The sequence below is a fragment of the Coturnix japonica genome, chromosome 1, assembly GCF_054131305.1.
Source record: "Coturnix japonica strain WE chromosome 1, WE-NBRP24, whole genome shotgun sequence".
Taxonomy (NCBI): Eukaryota; Metazoa; Chordata; class Aves; order Galliformes; family Phasianidae; genus Coturnix; species Coturnix japonica.
The window spans coordinates 65,820,831-65,842,978 of NC_140663.1; the positions used below are offsets into that span (position 1 = coordinate 65,820,831).

The 22,148-nt window shown below is 38.5% G+C and overlaps 1 protein-coding gene across 1 annotated transcript; it reads right to left on the minus strand.

Annotated features, from left to right (window-relative positions):
• Window positions 1-16,882, minus strand: NDUFA9 (NADH:ubiquinone oxidoreductase subunit A9). The gene is made up of 11 exons (XM_015871376.2): window positions 16,803-16,882; window positions 13,790-13,963; window positions 12,430-12,527; window positions 12,148-12,239; window positions 8,457-8,598; window positions 7,010-7,112; window positions 6,373-6,440; window positions 6,119-6,195; window positions 4,199-4,294; window positions 3,120-3,186; window positions 1-273 (listed from the first exon to the last, which is right to left on the minus strand). Exons 1-11 carry the CDS (start codon window positions 16,858-16,860, stop codon window positions 103-105), a joined length of 1,146 nt encoding a protein of 381 aa, XP_015726862.2. The 5' UTR covers window positions 16,861-16,882; the 3' UTR covers window positions 1-102.
• Between the last annotated feature and the right edge of the window lie 5,266 nt (window positions 16,883-22,148).

Sequence of the window (22,148 nt, forward strand, 5' to 3'; positions counted from 1 at the left end):
TTCACATGATTACAATATTTTACTTAGTATGTACATAGTTCTCCAAAAGCTAGGTCATACAGAGACAGTTTAAGAAGTGTTAAGTAAACACTCAAGCAACTGTTACATGGGATATGTCTTGGCTGGTTTTGCTTCCTCCAGCTCGGCATCCAACCAGCGGTATCTGCGGTGACGGCGAAGAACTTCAATTGCTTTTTGCTCTAGAGATGCTGGTTGAATACCCAAATCTTCAAAACCAGGGAGATCAGGCAATATCATGTCTGTTGTGTGAAACTTTAAAAAGAAAAGAGGGAAGAGGTTAAAATAAAAAAAAGAAAAAAAAAAAAAGTGAGAGAATTAACAAAATGGACAAGATTATATTCAATGCAATTATTCACCTACCAAAAAAAGAGTTTTACGTGGTTACACTTGAGGTTACATTCATGAACACACACTAGCATAAATCTCTGGTACTAAAATATTTAAGTATGTCTCAAAACATCTTCTACAAATGGCAACTCTTCTGAGACTTAACTGCAGTTTCAAGGCTGCTGATGAAAGACCATGGTATGGTAGTAGAGGTTGAACCTTCCCACCAATATTACATTACATTTTGTTGCCATGTGATGGATGGCAGCAGAGCAGTGTCTGACATGGAAATGTGTAAGAAGGAAAGGTGTGTCAATTAACTGCACCAAGCAGGAAAAATGGCACACACTGACATTCACTGATGCTTGCTGAATGTTTATGGAGACCAAACAGTGGATGTTGGCACAGTGCAGCAGTGGGTGGTATGTTTCAGTTGTGGTGACAGTAGGTCACCTCCACTGCTGCAGACCTTTTACAAAAGTAGTCTACAGGCTCTTGATCATCACTAACAACAATACATCGCTAATGGTGGTGACTACTTTGAAAAAACAGTATTTTGTAGCTGAGACTTGACTCTATCAAACAGTATTATTGTGTTGTTAGTATCTGTTTCCATGGATATAAACAGGAGACATTACTTTCAGAGTGACCTACATACATCAGGTATTAAGTTCCCGATGTACCTAGACAGCAGATACAGATCTTCTGAACCATTAGCAAAGAGAAAATAAATCTGACTTCAGATTTAGATTCAGGATTAAATAGCTGAGACATACAGAAAGTTTGTTCATTCTCTCTTCATTGGGTCTACATACCCAGAAGATTACAGAGTGATAACCACAAAATTAGGCTATATGTTTACGTATACTTGCAGTACATATATGCCTTTATATCCTGTTTTGACAAAAGACAGTAGTTCAGCACGTACTTCTCACAGGTTACCATTCTCCATTTACATTTTAGAACAAAGTTCTCTATAGTACTGTAGCAATTTGACAGATGAGAAAGGCATTACAACAGAGGTGTGATGACAGAAGTACCAGCATGATAGAAAGGTGCTATAAATGAAGGAAAGAAGGTTGCTCACCCACATCAGAAGATTCTAGGTTTGCAGGGGAAAACTTCACCAAGGAGGGATCTCCAGAAGGAGAACCTTCCCCAGTGGCAGTCAGCCCTTAAATGAAGTCTAACTCCCCTTCTGGTCACACAGGTGAATTGCCTTCACCTGTGCTCACAGGGCTGACTGGGTCTTTTCCTCAAGTGCTCAATCAGCGGTTCAGGCCATGACTCAGCAGTTCCCATACATGTACAAATATTTGTAACCTTATTTTCAAAACATAAATGACTCACACCTTAGAAAACCGGGTTATTTTCCATCTCTGTTTCTCAAAAGGTCTTTTATAGTCAGATCTAATTTTGTATATATCACTTAAAGAAGAAAGGCTGAAAAACAGGGAAACTATCCAGTATAGCAGGCACACAGAGAAACTCCTTTTTATACTACTCATCTATAACTCAACTGAAATAGTTGCGGTGAATTGCTAAAGGTTTGTTTTATGAAACCTAAGTATGAACTACAGAAGCAGCTAGAACTGAAGCTTTCAGGAGGTATTAAGCTTACATCCTATGGTCAGAAGAACTACAATGTCAACTCTAGCATAGGGGAATTTTCAGCAATTTGGAAGTAGGAAAAAAAGGGTTGCTCTATAACACAAATAACTTTAATTCCTTTGTTATACATACTGTCCGTATCTTTTCACAATTATTTCCAAACAGTTAGAAACTGCAGTTTACTTTATATAAAGATACATGCAAACCTGGAATTTAATTCCTTACAGCTATTCAGAAAGCATCTCTACGTATAAAATTGAGTTCTCCCAGATACATGGCTGTCCCAAAATTTTAGTAGTAGAGTACTAGAAGGTTAAAATGGGTTACTGACAAGTTTTTTGTCCACCTCCACTCATATACTCTGAGAATTTTGAGTTTTATGACAAACGCAAAGTCTCAACATTATGTGTTCAAATAATAAACAAGAATTTTGGCTTTATACAGTGCAGTTTGGTCTCAGTTGTTAAAGTGATTTCAATGCAGATATATATAGAAAAAACTGACTAGTTACCTATATATAGCATGTGTTGGATCAGGAAGACAAAGGAAAGGATCAACAAAGTATGTAACTTTTATCATTTTTAACGCTTAGAATATTGTACTCTTTCCCCACCCTACCACACTACTTCTTGCTATAAAGCCCTCTCAGTAGTCGTTACCACTTTCTTAAGCATATTTAGTGAAGAATGTTAAATATTTCTTTTCCACCAATGATAGCAGAAAGGCCACATACTAAAAATACCTCGATAAAAAAAAATTCCAGTCAGTCTCTCTCTCTCTCAGCAAGCCATTCTAAAACTACACCAGAGGAATCTCCAGACTGCTTTGACAGTGTAACCCTCTACTCAGTAACAGGTCTGGACAAATAACTTAAGAGTGAGATTGTAGAAGAGCAGCTGCAGCAGCTGTGCTACAGGACTCAATCATTATTTTATGAAGGTTACATAAAAACATCTCCATAAAATTAAAATTGTTGTTCACTGTTCAAACAGTCTGAAATTAAGTTTTCATAATCAAATTTTAGCCACTGAACTGTCCAAAATACTATACTATGTCATGTGTACACATTTGAGCACCCCTTAAACACAAAGCTAGAAATAAATTACAAACACAAAAGGAAACATTCCCCAAGAAGAAACTGAAGGTTGTCCTCCACTTACTCGGTCTACTTTGTCTCGAGTTAACCATGGCTCAAATGGACTGATCTCAAAGATTCTTGCAATTAAACTGTAATCAGAAAGTGTTGAAAAAGTATAGTTATTACCAAGATACAAAGAAGAAAACAAGAACTAGTAAAACTATTTCATACTTAGTGTGTTGTTCTTAAAAGCTACAAATTACAGGAGTGAGCACATTCTCAGCTGTGTTTCTTCTAACTTTAGCTGTTTGCTAAGAAATTATTAGTAGAATGGTAGAAGGGTTCTAATACCAGTGACATTTTTAGCTTTTTAGTTAGTATTGTACTAAAATGGAGTAGACTGAGTACCCAAGCGTAAATGTATCAGAAGCAAGCCAGAGGGTGATCTTCTGAAACAGTTTACTATTTCACATAGCTCTTCAAAAGCATGTCTGACCATACCTTAAGAACTACGCCCAAGCTCAGACTTTCATGACCCTTTTTCATTCATTATTTCTCAATAGGTGTGATTCTGCAGATCAGTTTCTTCCTTCAGTATCCAAAGGGGACAAAACTTACAGCTACAGAAGTTGTTCAGTACTTGCAAATAGAAACCGCAGAACTCATCTACTGGAATGAACTGAAATAATTCTATACCTTTCCTTTACTACTTCCTTATTTGCTACTATCTTTTAAATGATTCTACTTTCATCGCATTGCAGACATAATGTATGCTCACAACCACATTGCTCAAATGTCAAGGCCAACAAACTCACTACAAATTTACCTTTGTTACCGGCTGAAATGGAAACAAAGGGCTGAACTAGAAAATCGAGTCAGGAGCTGACAGCAGCATTACCTCGAAAAAATGTCAGTAGCATACACAGACCTTCCTTGCGATACTAAGTTTCATTTAGCTTGCTACTGATTGTCTCTACTTAGGACCTTCTACTAATTTCTTGGTTAAGCCAAAGCAAAGGGCATTCAATACCTCTGGAATAAACAGTTACATTAAGTTCATTACAACTTAACTTTTTATCCACTAGCTCATCCGCAATGCAACAGTTATTTATGCTTCTATGATGCTTGATAAGTTCTTAGTGGCTGAAGTGTTCTACTTACTGATACAGAGGACGTGGAAGCGGATACGGAAAATATGTTCGAAAAGCAACTGCATAGATGTATTCTACCATGTCATACAGCAGGTACCTATTGGGTCTGAAAGAAACAACAAGCATTATGTTAAGTTATGTATTTTTAAATATTTGCAACATCAGACAAAAATCAGAAAAACATCCCCATCACCCTAAGATAATTAAGGGCCTGCTTTCTTCAATTTAAACTATTAGCCAAGCTTGTCATTTTCCCCACAAAAGTGGAAGAAATTTTGACTCTCAGTATTCTATCCTGTTTGAAATGGGCAAATTAAGTCAGAAAAACTTAAGAGGGAGAGTAATGTTATACCCCGCAGGACTGTTTTATCATTGTGTTGGATGACCCTGACAAGGCACTGGCAGCAGGGGGGATGCAGAGATGGCTGCTGTGGGAAGAGTTCAAAGGCTGCCTCATGCCAGGCACAGCCAAATCCAGTCACAGCTGAAGCCATCAGTCAAGCTGGTGCTACTCTGGGAAAACATATTTAAGGAAAATTCATGCAGTGCAGTACAAGGAGTGAGGGGGAAAAATAATACGTCATAAACAGAAGAGGGAACACTGAGGTCAAAGGAGGGGCAAGAGGTGCTCCAGGCACTGAAACCTCTGCACTCTGTGGAGAAGACCACAGTGATGAAAAAGGAAAAGAAACGCAAGGAAGGAATGGAAGAAAGGAACTGTTATGGATTTACTTGATCTGCCATTCCTACTTCCTCATACCCCACAGGATATATGATTTGAAAGTAAAACTAAGCCTTGAAGAAAAGATGGAAGAAGAAAGGTACTACAGTTATTTTTGTTTGTTTGGCTTTTTTTGTATTTACTTCACACTACTGCAATTTATCTTAATTGACAATAAATAAGTTTTCCCCAAGTTAAATCTGTTTTGCCTGTGATAGTAACTGGCAAGTAGCCTCACAGTCTTTACTAACCACCAGGAGGGAGGCACATATATTTTATCTGCCTCTAAAGCACACCCTTAATATGCCTTCCTCCTTCATGTAATGACTGACTCAAATTCTGAATACCAACCACTAAGCACTGGGACAAGACTGAATCGGCAGAATTTTACTTAACACTTTGTAATACAAGAAAGCTAAGAAACCAGTAAGTAAACAATAAAACTCATAAAGATTTATTAACAAGAAATCTTGCATCTCTGGTAGCAGATGATTGCAAGGAAATTGGCTGACTTAAGTTTGTGTGACTAAGAACATGCTGCTCTTTTCAAGGGCAAGAAAAATTTCCCAAAAGAATGCATGAAAATGGAAGTAAGGCAGCAGACAATCTCCTGCACATGTGTAGTAGTTTAAGAGAGCCATATGCCACTGGAAGTTCCCATTCCTTTCTGGTTGAGATTTCACCTTGGCATTTATGAAGTTACACTATATGAGTAGCATCAGAAACCAAGTTTTTTGCCCCCACATATCAATATTCTCATACATATATAAAGATAACATAAAAAGCCAGTTTTACTTTCATCCTGATAGTTAAAAACCACATGCAGGTATATAATTCCTGAATGAATCCCTGTACCAAGGGATTCAGTAGTGACTATTCAAAGTGATTTTTACAGTTTTATCAGCATATTTACAAAAACTATTTTGTTTGGTATGACTTACTAAGACTGCCCATTTCTGTGTGCATATACTTAACATCAAATACAGTAAGACCTAAAGTACGATTTTCGGAGTACTCTCAAGAAAAGCTTGACTAATCTTTCCTCCCAAAAAGAAGGTGGAATTCATTGTAGCTGTGTGTGGTAGAGAATTACCTGTACTGTGCAGCATGTTAAAATATATATGTATATATATACATAAATTTTATATATATATATATACACATATATATAAAGTAGTACAGTAAATTAGAATCAGAAAAGTAACCTACCCAGCCAAGGCATATGTTTTTCCTTTAGCATCAGGATCCTTAATTGCCTTAACTATTGCCTTTGCTACATCAACCACCTGTGAGAAAGAGATAGTTACCAACAAAAAACATGAATGCATGAGTAGATCCACAGTCTCCTCTTCAAGAAGTGATTTATGGGGAGAAAGAGAAAATTCATGAGAGAGAAAGGGGGAGAAAAAAAAAAACAACATAAAAACAGGATATGAAATTGTCTTGGTTTTAGGAAAACTTACATATACTGGTTGCTTCACTGTTTTTTTGCCAAAAGAAATAAGAGGCACACCACCAAACCAGCGCATGTCTAATGGAGAAAAAAACAACTTAAGAAATCTGTAAATGCTTTCAGTAGGCAAATAATCAATACAAATTTCACTAAAAAAGAATTGAAAAGAATCACCACCCACATTCAATTTTCTTATCAATCATTGGAAGGCTATGTTTATTGTCCCTCTAGAGTGGTTAACAGGTACCTCAACTTTGCAAGAGAAGTAGCCTCTACTCTGTACAGTCTAGCAACTTTATTGGTGATATGAGTCAGTACTTTTGCTTCCCTACATTCCAGCATTACCAAACTGAAAAGTTAATGTCAGCTAGGATGACCAGATCTTAGTTCAAGACAATCTAAATAAAAAGTAGTAGTAAATAACACCAATCAGCAAAGTTTCATTTTGACTTGGAAAGAATTTAGGATGTACCATCTAATCACAAGATAAATTTTTATTATTTCTCTGTTACACATCTTAATGATACACAGTACATTTATGATAAAAATATACCTCCACTTTTTAAGAGAAGGCTGATTTTTCCCCTCTGTTCTCTACATACAGGTATACAAACAAGACACAGATTTATTATCTCAAGAATACATACTCGCATAATGATTGAGAAATCGGTCCTCTCTCCCGAACATCTCAGAGGGCTTCATAATTACAGCATCTGGAAATTCTTCCCTTACTGCTTTCTCTCCAACAGCCTGTCATTCAATTAAAGTGTCCATATAAATTAGATCCATTCTGAATATATTAAAAAAATATATATCTTTTCAGAATCTACTGCATCTTGACTATAATGCTCAAGGACATAGCACAAGTAGTAGCACAAAACAATTGTTATCAAACTTGGTCTTTGAGATGCTTTGCTAAAACAAGCCTCACACTGTTCCCAAAGGCCCATAAACACATAGATAATTTATTCTGTTTGAGTTACAATGCAATATCATTAGTGAATGGATGCCCATCGAAAGCATCAAAGTTCAAAAAGGAAGCAGCTCTCTAGTTTGTGTTAGAGGAGAGTTCGGAAAAAAAACAAAACAAACAACAAAAAAAATAGGTTTAATTGGCCCCTATTATATTTTTAGAACACTAAAGCACTGCTGAAATAGAGTGGGGGGGAAAAAAAATTAGTGGCAGCTATCTAATTTCTGCATGGGGCTGGTAAATATAGTAAGGACTAAATATCCTACAGAGCCATTATGCAGAGAGCTACAAAAATTTAACCTGAGTTTTAGAACAAAAATTCTATTACAACAGGCAACAGAGTCCCACAGGCAGGACAAAACAAAACAAAAAATAGCTGAAACTGAGACAGGACAACAGCTATATAAAAAAGACAAACGTAATAGTAGAAAACTGTATACCCTAGCAAGGAAAAAAAATATAGGAGGTGAAAAACAGACTTTAACATTTTTGTGCAAGAACAGGTAACAATTTCACTACAAGGGCCTGTAACTCTTTTTGTTGGATTAATTTTGATATCATCTACTTATCTGCATTTGTTAATGCAATTTGTTAAGTCATTTCAGCCTCAGATGTTAAACTTGATATCAGACTCTTTCAGAAAACTATTTCTTAACAGCGTAATTGTAGATGTAAAAATACTCAGGTACAGAAGAAAGAAATAGATGTTCAATTTCTGAAAACTATTTTCCTTCAAAGCACGTTGAGTACTTAAGATAATTTCTAGCCCCAACAAGTACAGTAACACAAAAATTCTTCATCTGGAGAAAATACGCCATAGAATCATAAAGGTTGGAAGAGACCACTAAACACTGACCTATCACCACCATGTCCACCAAACCATGTCCCTAAACTCCGCATCTACCACCTTTTTCTTGAAAACCTCCAGGGACAGTGACTCCATCACTTCCCTCAGCAGCCTGCTCCAATATGTTACTTCTCTTTCTGATAGTAACTTTTTTCTAATATCCAATCTGACAGAGTAAATCCACATGCAGATTTCTTTCAAAAAGACTTAGTTGGAAAGAAAAAAGAAATAAAAGTAGGACATGAAAATACATTTTAAAAGATTTTAGACTTACTTTACTCCTGAGGTATTTGGAAGGACTCTTCATGCTAGCATTTAGGTGAGAGATATGAATGAGTCTTTCCACACCAGCCTCTCTAGTTATCCGGGCAATACTTCTAGGAATATTTACAAATTCATCTTCAAAACTGAAGTTTCTAAAACAAAGCAAAAACAAATTTTAATTTAAGAGCAACTGATAGTACAACCAATTGCCTACTAACCAGTAACAATCATCACATATTACCTGAATATACTTTAAAAAAAAAATAAAAATCTATCTTTATGCACTTTGTTAGAAAGTCTTTTTGTGAGGAATTCTTCATATAATACATACATAAGGCAAAGAAACACAGCAGAGAGCCCCAACTACAGCAGTAGTACCTGACTTTTCATCTGGCAAGATTAAATCAGAATTAATTATGGAATCACAGAATTATTAAGGATGGGAAAGACCACTAAGATCATCCAGTCCAACCACTAACCTATCACCACCGTGCTCACTAAACTATTCCACTCACTGTCACGCTTACATGCTTCTTCAACAGCTCCACAGACAGAGACTCATCCTGGGCAACTTCTTCCAACACCTCACCACACTTTCTGAGAAGAAATAGCTTGTGTTCCAGATACTTCGCCAGCTTTGTTCCCTTCTTTGGACATTCCTGAAGGCCTCTATGTCTTTATCGTGGTGAGTGGTGCAAAACAAATACAGTGGCCTCACCATTGCCATGTACAAAGAGAATATCACTGCCCTGGTCCTGCCATGTCATTTTGGGTACAAGCCAAGATGCTACTGGCCTTTGTAGCGACCCAGACGTACTGCTGACTCATGTTCAGGTGGCTATCAACTAACACCCCCAGATCCTTCTCCACCATGCAGGTTCTCAGCCACACAGCCCCAAGCCTGCAGGATTACATGGGGCTGTTGTGAGAAAAGCGCAGGACCTGGCTCATAAAACTTGCCACAGCTCAGAGATCCAGATCACCATAAGGCCTTCCTAACTTGTCATGGTTTTGTTTTTGATAATAGTATGCCACATCATAACATCATGTAGTACACTGGAAGTTAAAGAGTTAATGCTCCAATTACAGATATGGAAAAGAACTACATACCCCAGAGGACTTCGTATTTTTCTGTTTCCATTTTCTGTTCAGAGGGAAAGATAAAACTGTTCACACATCAGGCACTGTCCCTCTTTTCTCTTCTGCTCAGCCTGACTAGACATCTCTCTCAGTATTAGAATATGGCCTTCAGTTTTCAGATACTCACTCTCATTTTATTTGTTTTAGTAGCTCCAATTCCAATTACATTGTATTATATTGTAGTAGTATGTTATTTTGCATTCTGATACCTTATTTAGTAAATTAGTTTGTTTCTCCTCAGATCATTGCCGCTGTTTTGTTTTTAGGCCCATCTCTCGAGACTATAGAAACATGCCAGAATAAACTACTTCTCTCCCATAACTATGGAGCTTTGAAACAACATAGCATACACAGACCTGACTGCATACTAATACTAAACAAGGAGGAACACCTCTAACGGCAGGCTTTATTTCTTTCTTCCTTTTCTGACCTCCACTTCTAATCATACTTTTTTTTTTCCCCCCTGCTTATGTTTCCCACAGACTTTGGGATGATTATGATGGTTAATCTGACCTCATGTTTAACAGGCCACAAAATTTTATAATAGGGTTCCAGCATCACCACTGCTATCAATATGGTAAATATATATATATATATATAAGGACTTCTAAGCAGTATAGTAGCAAATTTTGGAAAACCTAGAAGTTTAGAAGGTGTACTAAGAATCCTCTACCTTTGATGCTGCAGAAACTGAACAGAGCAACAAGATTTGTTTTACTATTTGTTTTTACTAGAATTAAATTTTCTGTTGTTGCCTCAATTACTTTCACTAAAAAAAAAAACACACCACCACCACCACCACCAACAAAAACCTTTCCTTACATAAATCACACTTTAACATGAGTTTACAAATACTGAAGGAGGAACTGCAAATATAAAACAAAGGGAGCTTATACTGCTCTTCAGTCACTGTTACAGACTTCTCCCTTCACTGCCAAATGAAGAAATTACATTCTTTTTATTTTTATAATTACATTACTTTTATGTTCACAACTGATTAACACTACATAATAGTATTGAAAGTTTTGTAAGGTTTTTTTTTCTTTTAAACTATACCACAAAGTCAGAAGAAGATATAAAAGGAATTAAAAACACAGAATTACAGAATTGTTTGTGTTGAAAGGGACCTATGAAGGTCATCTAGCCCAACAACCCTACAATGAACAGGGATATCCTACAGCTAGATCATCTTGCTCTGAGCCTGGCTGTCTGACCTTGAATCTGTCCAGGGATGGAGCATTCATCACCTCCCTGGGCAACCTGTTCCAGTGCTTCACTACTCTCATCACTAAAAAATAATAAAAAAAAATTCCTTACATCCAGTCTAAATTTCCCCCTTCTAGCCTGAAACTATTTTCCCTCCTTTCATCATCAACAGACACTGCTGAAGAGTCTGTCCTCTTCTCCCCTTCTTATAGACTCACTTTAAATACCAGAAGGCTGCCATACAATCTCCCCTGAGCCTTCTCCAAGTTGAAGAGACCCAGCTCCCTCAAACCATCCTCAAAGGTGAGGTGTTCCATCCCTCGAATCATTTTCCTGGCCCTCTTCTGCTGCAATGTTTCTATCTCTCTCCTGTACTGAGGACTACACACTTGAACACAGTACTCCAGGTGACATCAGCATAGAGAAGCAGCATCACTTCCCTAAACCTGCTGTCCACACTTGTTTTGATGCAGCCCAAAAACACTGTCAGATATACAAAGCCTCAGTTAAGTTAGATTGGATGGATTTTCCTTAACTAAACTGTTAGACTCCAGCAGTGGGATAAGGAGATAAGAGATTATCAGAAAAAGATGACACTTTACAAGTCTGAATGTAGTATCAAAGGCTCTCCCAGAAGTTACGTATGATACATGACTAGATAAGAAACAGCTGAAAAAAATGCTTGCTGAGAAATATACCATTTTAATAACTGTTAAAACTTGACATAATGATCAAATGACTGTTCACGAGAAAACAAGTGCAATGGGGACTTCAGGCCTATAAACATCCATGAAATTGAGATCAACATTTAACTGTCTGACATGGTAGCAAAACTACATACAAAGCCAAATAACACAGTTAATTTGTTTTTGTATTTGACAGTACTGCACTAACAAGGTTTTCCATAAAATAAACATTTCCTAGAGAACAGGAAAATCTTGATCACAGCCTACTATAGTAGACTACTATAGTTGACCATCACCCCAAAGTGACAGGATAAAAGCCCACTTCTGTAAGAAGATAAAGGAGCCCACCGAAACCTACAAACATCTCTCAGATATAGAAAGGCACTTCTGGAACATCACAAAAGCAGTAAATTTATCAATTAATGGAACAAAAGTGATATACTAGAAAATTGCAGAAAAAAATTAATTCTCAGGAGCAGATTCTAGCTAAACATTTAAATTGCATGAACTTGTATATACAAAACTTCAGTTACACCTTCTCATAGATGGCAAAAATAATGTCAGCTTTTCTACATACAGCACATGACATAAAAAAGTTGGAATAAAATCAAGGCCTGTAGCAAATCTATGCACATAAGGGAAAAAAAAAAATGAAGAAAAGGTTATTACTTTGTTTCCCATTCCTTTCCAACAAGATTAATGACCACATTGCTGTGCTCCAAGGCTCTTCGGGTAGAATCTTTGTCCTTACAGTCCCACTCCTGTAACCAGAAAATCAGATGGAAAAAGAGATGAGCTGGTGTGTAAATAGGCATAAACGAATAAAACTTTCACACCATTTCCATTTTGAGGCTAAGCAATTGCTGGAGTTCGGAGTTTGAGAATGATTAACATACCACTTTGTAGATCAATGTCATTATATTTGATCTGAAGCCAAAGCAGAAGACTTACTAAGAAGAGAAGTTGCCCCAGGTCACCCATCTGTCGCAGATACATGAGGTCATACTGATCACAGCGATAAGGTATGATTACTTGAGATCCGATGCGACCTAAGCATTAAAAGAAAGAAAAAAAATCATTTATCTAAGCCTACTACATGCCTACATAGATAAAATTAGAAATGTACAGTATTTTTTTCACCTGGCACTGAAGCACAACACAATCATCTTGAGCAGCTACCTGCAAAGCCAAAGGTAGCGAAGAAGCAATTTTTTGAATTTAAAACATTATTTCAATTCTTAAGCTAGTAGGTACTTGAATTAATAAATAACCTAATAAGCTTGTAAAACAACAAAACCACAGCGTATGCTATAAATATACTATGACACATAGAAACGTGCCACACTGAAGGATACCTGCATTTTTAAAAGTTGTAGAAGGAGAAGACAAAAAGCAGAAGAGTTACTGCCCAAAACTCAAATTCAAAAAAGATAATTCTAAAGAATTCCAAACAAATTGCTGCAGATTTTAACTATAATTTCCTAATAGTGCCAAAACCAAAAGAATCACATACAGATTATACGTCTTCTCAGAGCTGCATTTCACAAACTGCAAAAACAGTATGTGAAGGTGTCATTGTTTTATGATTTTGGGTTATGGGTATTCCACATCATATCACCACGTAGTGCACTGGGAGTTAAAGAGTTAATGCTCCAGCTCCAGGTACCTGTCCCAGAAGAGAAGAACTACATCTCTCAGACGACTGTGCTGTTCTGTTACCATTTCCACTCAGAGGGTAGGACAAAAAACCTTTTGTAGTTTACTTGACCTTCCTCCTTTCTCTTCTGCTCAACCCAGCTAGACATCTCGCTTCAGCATTAGAGTAAGGCCTTTTCTTTTCAGACACTCTCTCTCATTTTATTAATTAGTTTCAAATCTAATTCCACTGTATTATATCGCATTATAGCGTGTTATCTTATGTCCCAATATCTTATTTAGTAAATCAGTTTTGTTTCTCAGGCCCACCTCTCTACCCTCTCCCCTCTCTCCCAAGGTGTAGGATCCCCCGGCCCACTAGTCACAGAACTGGGCTGAACCAGCCTGCAAACCACTGACAGAAGGAGACTGATTGACCTCAATGACTACAACAGTCTTCATGTTTCTGAATTTCCTAGGTTAAAAAAGTTTTCACTAATTGCCACACCTTGGCACTTCACCAGACCAAATAGCAAGAAACAATCACATTTCAGCACTGCTGCATTTTTAAGACCCAAAGTGCTACATAATTCTAGATTGCTCTGTAACATGAAGAAAAACTGGCATTTGTCTAAGCACTTAAACTTCAGGAATTGGTATTCCTGAAGAACATTACCTAAACGATTGACAACATAACGCCCCAGGAAACCTGTAGCTCCAAAGACAGTGGCCACAATGCCACTAACAGAGGATCGTCCACTTCTCCCATGAGGGATCACTGCGTGATGAACTTGGTGGTGCTGCTGCTGCAACACAGATGGCACCGCGGATAATGCAGAAATGCCAGAGCCTACAACACAAAATGGGAGAGCATGTAAGACAAGCAGAAAGTTATCAGTGTCAATCCAAAGTTGTTTGGTTTTGTATGTGTCCTCTCCCCCCCTACCTCATTACAGACCTATTTTATTTAGCCTCTGCTAGCCTGATATCCCATGTCAGGATATTTCAGAAACATCTGAATAGGTCAGAGAAGCTTGAGGGAGATGCAGATTAAAAAAAAGACCAAACTAAAACAGAGAAGTGAAGAGCAAAAAGGAGCAGTCTAAAGCTACAGGCTCCTAAACAGAAATTAAACTTCACTGGCTATCCTAAGTACTTGATGAATGAGGTGAGACACAGAGGTTAAGCATAAAAACTACATGCTACATACAGGTAGGCCTCACCTGAGTATGCTCCTAGATCTGGAAATTACAAGACATAATAATCATTCTAGATGTGGTAAACCAGACTTTTTACTTCAGTGTAAATGCAGCAAGTTCATGTTAGAGGAGAGAATAGTCCTCCCATATCACAGCTCTGGAGTACAGAGAAATGAACAGATGCAATGAGCAAGATTCATCATACCAAGAATCACAGAACTGTAGGGGTTGGAAGGGACCTCTAGAGATCATCGAGTCCAATCCCCCTGCCAAAGCAGGCTCCCTACACCACATCACACAGGTAGGCGTCCAGGCGGGTCTTGAATATCTCCAGAGAAGGAGACTCCACCACCTCCCTGGGCAGCCTGTTCCAGAGCATTGACTCAAAGCTGCTTTTGTTTGTTGTTTTGTTTTGTTGTGTGTTTTTGTGGTTTTTTTTCCAAGAAGCTATTGAAAGTCAAAAGCCACAAAAAAACAGAAATCATTAGGATACTGATGTAAATTGACAAGCTCCAAGAGGAAGTCTGAAGAGAAACATGTCCATTCCAATCAATTTAGCAAAAAAGAAAAAACTCCACTTGTAAGAGATTTTTTTTTAAATTAGAAGAGTTTAATGCTACTACATGTCCATGATCATAAAAATAAAGCAGCAGATGAAATGTACAGTACATAAACACACTACAGGCATCCTGCTCTTCACAAGACCAGACTACAGCAGCTATCATTGAAAAATAAATAGAAAACCAGTAGAAGTGATCTTCCAAACTCTAAAAGATCACACCCATAAGGCATTTTCCAGATAAACAAATTTAATCTTCCCAACATAACATTGATTACTTTGTCCACATAGACATCTGTATGGGAAATCACAGCCTGAACCTCTGATTAATCAGCTGAGGCAAGTGTTGGGTCAGCTGTGGGAGCACAGGTGAGGGTAATTTAGCTGTGCTCCTGGAAGGGGTGGAGCTTGACTCCACCTCCTCTATGACCTCATATAAGGGTTGACCACCACTGAGGCAGCATCTCTTGGAGATTGCTCCCCAGTGGAGACTGCTTCAGCTACCTGGTCAAGGCATCAACATTGGTGAGTTTTCTTTACTAATAACCTTTGACTATTTATCACCATCTTGGTCAACATCTTTATATTAGCCGCTCTTACAACATCTATTTTCCAACTTAGATTAAAAAAAAAATATATCCTGCTCACAAAAATCAACAAATACTATCTTTGTTACTCTAACCCATTTAAGAACAAGAAAGCCAATCTGAAAAATTTCTACAAGCATCTTCCAACTACTTTATGGTTTCTTTGCTGTTATTTTTGCAAAAATTATTTTCATCAAAAAAGATCCAGTTCTTATCATGTTTTCTCCTACTTTTGTACATACCACACCTGATACCTGTCTTACACTGAAAGTTCTTCAGTGGTGCACACCTTCTCCTGTTCTATAATTACATAAAAATTTTAACAGTTTATCCCCACCTATGGTCACATACTCAATTATTGAAACACTTTAAAAAAATGAAAATAAAAGGTTGACTTTTAAGGATATCTATGAGACTCAAACACAGCAAGCTAGACTAGACTTACATGCTAGATTTACAACCACTAATGGACCATGGTGTATGGTGTGCAGCCCAATGAAAATGCAGGACAACACAACTTAAGAGCCTCATACACCTTCCAAAATGCATATTAATGTTTCCAGACTAAACAGCGCTGCTTAAAGGTTTTTTGACCTACATTCATGCATAACTCAGACTCGCCAGGGGACCCCTCCCCAGAATTGTAGGATTTCACCTTCATCACTAACCAGAATACATCACCTTCATCACTAACCAGAATACATCTGTCATTAGAATTCCTATTTTTACCATCCTTATCTCAAGCAACTTATAAACACTGATATGAGTTAAAATAGTGATACTGAACCACAACCAGATTTCTCTTGAAAAGACACACTGCTGCAACTAGAAGTGCATTAAGCTCTTAAATTTCTATCACCCAACTAATTCTATTTGCTTTCTCACACTTTTTACAACAGAGGCATACATAGGAAATGCACGTAATTGCAATTCGTTCTATTTTGGCACCAAAGACCCACATCCAAGCGTTCTGTTTGCTGTCAGTTCCAGTAAAAAATAAATCTATTGTACAGCTACACCGACAACTAGTGCCCTAAGGGATCCCCTACAGACTTATGGGCTTTAAAGCGTAGTGTCATGACGAAATGAAGCAGAAATCCAGCCCCCCTGTCACGAACGCCCGCTATGTCCAAGCTGGCTTGCTCCCACATTCCTCCTCGGGGAACGCCGTAGTAAGAACAAGGCGGTCGACAGTGTGGGGCAGGCACAGCAAAGGGCAGCACACACACAAAACACCGCAGAACTGACAGACATCTCCAACCCTGTGGCAGCCTGAGCTGTATAAGGCAGAGTGGAAGGGTAACTCAGCGGCGAGCGCCATTTTCAGCCGGCGGTCACACTCACCTGCCCTTGGCAGCAAAAGGCCGCGAGAAGACCTAGAGCACCGAGCTACCACCGCCATCTTGCCTCACCCACAACTCCCCGCCCCACATGGCGAACGCGCAGGAGCAAACGCAGGGCTGGCGCATGAGCACAAACACTCGTCTGTGAGGAGCTGGAATAGCGGCGCCTGAGTTTAGCGCTGCCCTCTGCCCGCCCACCACTGGTTTGACAGTGTGACAGTCCGCAGTGGGGCTTGTGAGGGGTGGGGAGCTCGAGCAGCTCAGCTTTTGGACTTGCAGCTCTGGACAGCAGGAGGAAATTATAGTGGAATGGGAGTACGAGCCTCTGTTGTTTGGGGTGTGTCTGACAATCCCGTACTTAGATAGTTCTAATCTTTCCAGAGGGACTGAAGTTTTATGTGTCCTCAGACCTGTTTCTTCGTGTCTGTCTAGTAGGAAATGAGCCAAGTCCGTCACCTAAATGATGGTAAATAAGGCAAAAGCAATGGAGCATGTGGGAATCAAATGTTGTTTCTGCATTTAGAATAAAATAAGAATATTTTATGTCAAGGTCTCGTTATATAAGTGAAGCAATTTGTAGTTATTAGGTAGAAGTCACAGGTACAAAGATTGCAGCTCCTGTCTGTCCAGCTGTCTGAAACAGAACTACTGTTTTTTGGTGCTGGACAAATAAGACCTGAGTAATAAAGGATCCAAAGAGGAGAAGTTAAAATAATTAACAATATGCCTGTATAAACTAGCAACAATGTATGTATTAATGTTTTGTTGTACAAAAATACAAGTCGTGACATACCTAAGGATGTGCCTGAAGAGATATCAGGAAGGACTGGAATCACACACACACACACACACACACACACACACACACCAGCTCTTTGTTTAAGAAAGGCCTCTAGGACAGAATGGAAGAAGCTTTGAAGGGAATCAACATATCAATATGATAAGAGTACCAAGACATCTTGGAAACAGAAACAGCAGGATGGCAACTGACAAGATAGCAAGTGAACTAACAAATTTCAGAATGTAATTAACAAATGCAAACCTCGGGTAAAATTGTAACCTGTAATACCCAACCAAAGGGGAGAGGCGAGGGGAAAACATATGGGAGAAAAGGTATAAAAACTGTAACATCATGTCCATAGGTGTGTTTCTGCCATCAGGGCACCCGCCATTGCAATCGCGAATAAAAACTGCTTTTATCAGAGATACCGTCCTGACCAAAAATTATTGAGGATATTTCCAACAGACTCGCAGCTCTGGACAGCAGGAGGAAATTATAGCGGAATGGGAGCACGACCCTCTGTTGTTTGGGGTGTGTCTGACAATCCCATACTTAGATAGTTCTAATCTTTCCAGAGGGACTGAAGTTTTATGTGTCCTCAGACCTGTTTCTTCGTGTCTGTCTAGTAGGAAATGAGCCAGGTCCGTCACCTAAATGATGGTAAATAAGGCAAAAGCAATGGAGCATAAATAAGGAGATGTGTTTTCCACACTTACCACTGCCTTCAGCTCTGATTTTAGGAGAGATGAACCAGAGCTCTGTGGTTTCCACTCTCCATTTTTGAAGGAATGCTTTCCTATCTCAGCAGTGTTACTATAGGGGTAAGATGTGCTAGCCGACCAGTGATGCTCATGTATAACAGCAGTATAACCATGGGAAAAGGCAAAAAGGTAATGGACACATCCATCTTGTTACAGCTCCAATTACAAGTTATCTAAGTTACCTGTGTAATTTGCAGGGAGCCAAATTTGATGTAGAACATCATAATGCTGACTAGAGACTATCTTTTTGTGTTTGAATGCCAGAGAAGTTAGAACCAAACATCTAAAAACAGCCTCAGGGTTACTGATCACCTGAAACGAGTGAGAATTTATTGAGAGACCTATGCTGAGTGTCTCTGGTTTCCTGCAGCTCTTTGAGCGAAAAGCAGGCTAGCTGTGAGTTCTGGCTCTCAGGGCTGGCAGGTATAGCATGGCTCAGTCTCCTTGTGATGTCAAATACAGTCTTTTATTTACAAATGCTGATCATGCAAGACTTAGAAGGTAATGTAGACAATGCTTTCCTATAGGCAAGCTTGGAGTAAAGCAAATTGCAGATTGTTCAGTTCATGTGAGGGATAAATTGTCCACTCCCTGGACATGTTTCAGTGGTTTAAGAATCCCCTTTGGAGTTGTTCTACACCTTTCACTTTTCTCTGTCTGTATAGAATTATAATTCTTATAATATTTGGCTTTTTTTTCTTTTCAATAGTAGGGAAACTGTCATTGTTTCTTTTATCCTTGTAAGAGTCTAAGTTATCTCAGCATCCCCACAAATATATATATTTTTTCACATAATAACTGGGAAAGATGGTATGACAATCTCATGTTAAGATCCAGATAAACAAAAACTTTTAGTGCTGACATAAAAGCCTGTTCTTAGAAAAAAAATCTATTACTTTTTTCCAACAGAGAAGAGAATACAACAGATGCTTTCTTTGCTATGCTTCTCTTTTTTCACATCCCTTAACAATTATTTTGGTTTCTAACAAGATCTGTAAAAACTAATGATGTTGTGGCATTTAATGTGTGCTGTTCTCAAACATATTTTGACATTCCTAGAAAAAATGAAAGTTAGTAAATTAGGATGCTAGTGTTGCCATTGACAGTTCCAGAGCAAAGACTGTGATGGGGAGGCTACATGAGTATTGAGTGACCTGGCTGTATTCTCTCAGTTGGTGGAGTCTTCTGCCTGAGCAGACTTTGCCAGTCCAATATTTCTCAGCAGAAAACTGGCATAGCTTATGTATTTTCCACCACTGAAGGCCCCTAGAGAGGAGCTTCCATAATGAGTGAAGTGGTCTTGTACACCTCAGTTTCTCTGTGTTTAATCTGCTGGAGCCCTCCAACAGATGGTGGGCTTCATTTGTTCATAAAATATGATGATAGGAAATGTAAAAAATCAGGTAACAGAACCCCTTTCACAGCAAACAGAGGTGTTCTGTGAAAAACAGCAGGACCACAGAGATCAACCTAATTTGCCAGTATAGCTGATGATCTCATCTCAGTGTGTGATGTAGTTAAAGCAGGGAGGTCTTATTAACTCTTGCTTTGGATGGAGGAGTATCAACAATAAGGATACATGGACTGATAGTTTTACTCTGTGTCTGTCATATGTAACAGAGCTCAGACATGCTCTTCAGATTGCTGGTTGCATCCTTTGTTAACCTTATTTTCTGTTTCTTACCAAGTGGATGAGGCCTGTCAGAAGCCAGCAAGAAACATCTGATTAGAACAAGTAGAAAAAAGAAACAACAAAAGCAAAGTAAACACCGGGGCAGAGAGAACCAAGCTAAGCTTTCTATCTGGTAAAAAAGGTATGTAACTCCTGCGTGTAAGTACAAATGGGTTTACTACCATAGATAGACCATAGATAACATGCAGAGTAAGCACAGACATTCCTATCTGTTGCCATCAGTTGTTATGAATTCCTTTACAAGGCTGCACTGTGATTAGACTTGTTTACGGTAGGAGTTGCAAGTTTGCTTCTGACAGAATGAAAAACTTTGGATGAAAGCATCTAAAACACAATTATTCTCACAGAATTTGAAGAAATAATATTCTGAAATGTTGTTCTCCCTAACTAGGTAAGAAGTTGCTGCCGACGTTATATCAGGTGATGTGTGATATTTCTGTCAGCTATGTCTCTCCACGATTTAAGATTCCAAGCATAAACAAGGGTCCAGAGTGCAAATTGGTCATTCTGGCAGGTAGAGAAGAAATTCTCCTCAGAGTCTTTAAATCCCCAGAAGGTAGACAAGGCAAGGTGAAGGTTTGTCTAGTAATTTACTAGGACTGGGGGAATACAAACAAAAAAAAAAAACCCATGAGATTGTCAGTATTTGCAGTTGGAGTTCTGTTTTGTTTTTTTTTTATTATTATTATTATTATTTCCATTTGCCAGATCTAGTCCATCCAATAGGATCTGGCCTAGTTTAGAAATTGGGCTCTCATTGACCTAATGAGGTTGAACAAGATGAAGTGCAAGGTGTTGCATTTGTGTTGGGGCAGTCCCAGATGTGTGTACTTACTGGAAGGAATCATTGAGAGCAGCTGTGAAGGGTTTGAGAGTTCTGTGGATGAAAAGCTGGACATGAAACAGAAGTGTGTACTTGCAGCCTGGAAGAAAAGTTGAGGGAGCTTGGCTTATTCAGCCTGGACGACAAGACTGCGAGAATTCACTGCAGTCTTAAAAGGATTTAAAAGAAGATAAGGAAGGAGGCTGACTTTTTACACAGTCCAATAGTGATAGGACAGTGGAGAATAGCTTTCAACTAAAGAATAAAAAATAAAAAAAGGGAGATATAGATTAAATATTAGGGGGGAATTTTTTCCTCAGAAGGTTGGTGAGGTGCTGGAACAGGTTGCCCAGAACAGTGGTTGATGCCCCATTCCTGGAGATGTTCAAGGTCAAGCAGGATGATGAATGTTACTTAGTGCCTAATCTAGTGGATGGCAGCACTGCCTGCAGTACAGAGAAATGATTGGTTTACTCTGTGGCTATCATTTGTAATAGAGCTCAAAGATAGGCTCTCAGATTGTAGGTTGCTTCCTTTGAAAGCATTATCTTCTGTTTCCTACCAAATGGACAAGAGATGTTGGGAGCCAATGGAAAACATCCAATTGGAATAGCTGGAAAAAGAAACAACAAATACAAGCATGGCAGTGTAATCAGAACTAGAGGATTAAGATCACTTCCAACTCAAGCCACTCTGATTTTTCTGTGTGCTTTCTGTGATTTATCTCATCATCTGACTTCTTCCCCTCCTATACTGCCTTGTTTTTTTTCTTCCAGCTGATCTCAGTTTTGCCTCTTCATTACTGGTACAATTCTGTGTCAATAGAAGCCATCAACAAGATTTTTAATGTATAGTATTAAGACATAAGAATCTTGTTCAAATTCCTTACTACACACAAATTGGAGTGAGGCAAAAGAGTGCCTGTTACCTTACTCATACATTTGAAAAACACTGCAACCAGTTACCATAGTCTGTGTATGGAGAGCTGGCTGGTGGTGCAGGTGAAGCTTCAGGGACTCAACACTAAAGCTATTTACAAAGCTAGTTGGTAGAAGGCCACTAGGAATATCTGCGGGCCTCAGCTGTGGCATCAGCAAATTAAATTTGGAAGTCTCAGCTGGCCTCTATCTGGTACTCTATATACATCCATCTATTTCACTGTCCTCAATCAGTCAGAAGACTCCTTTGTAACATAAAAAAAATTTCCTTTCTTACTGAGGATAGTATTTTTGATTGTTAGCATATATTTCCATACATTAGTATGTTAGCATACATTTTCTACAATAGGA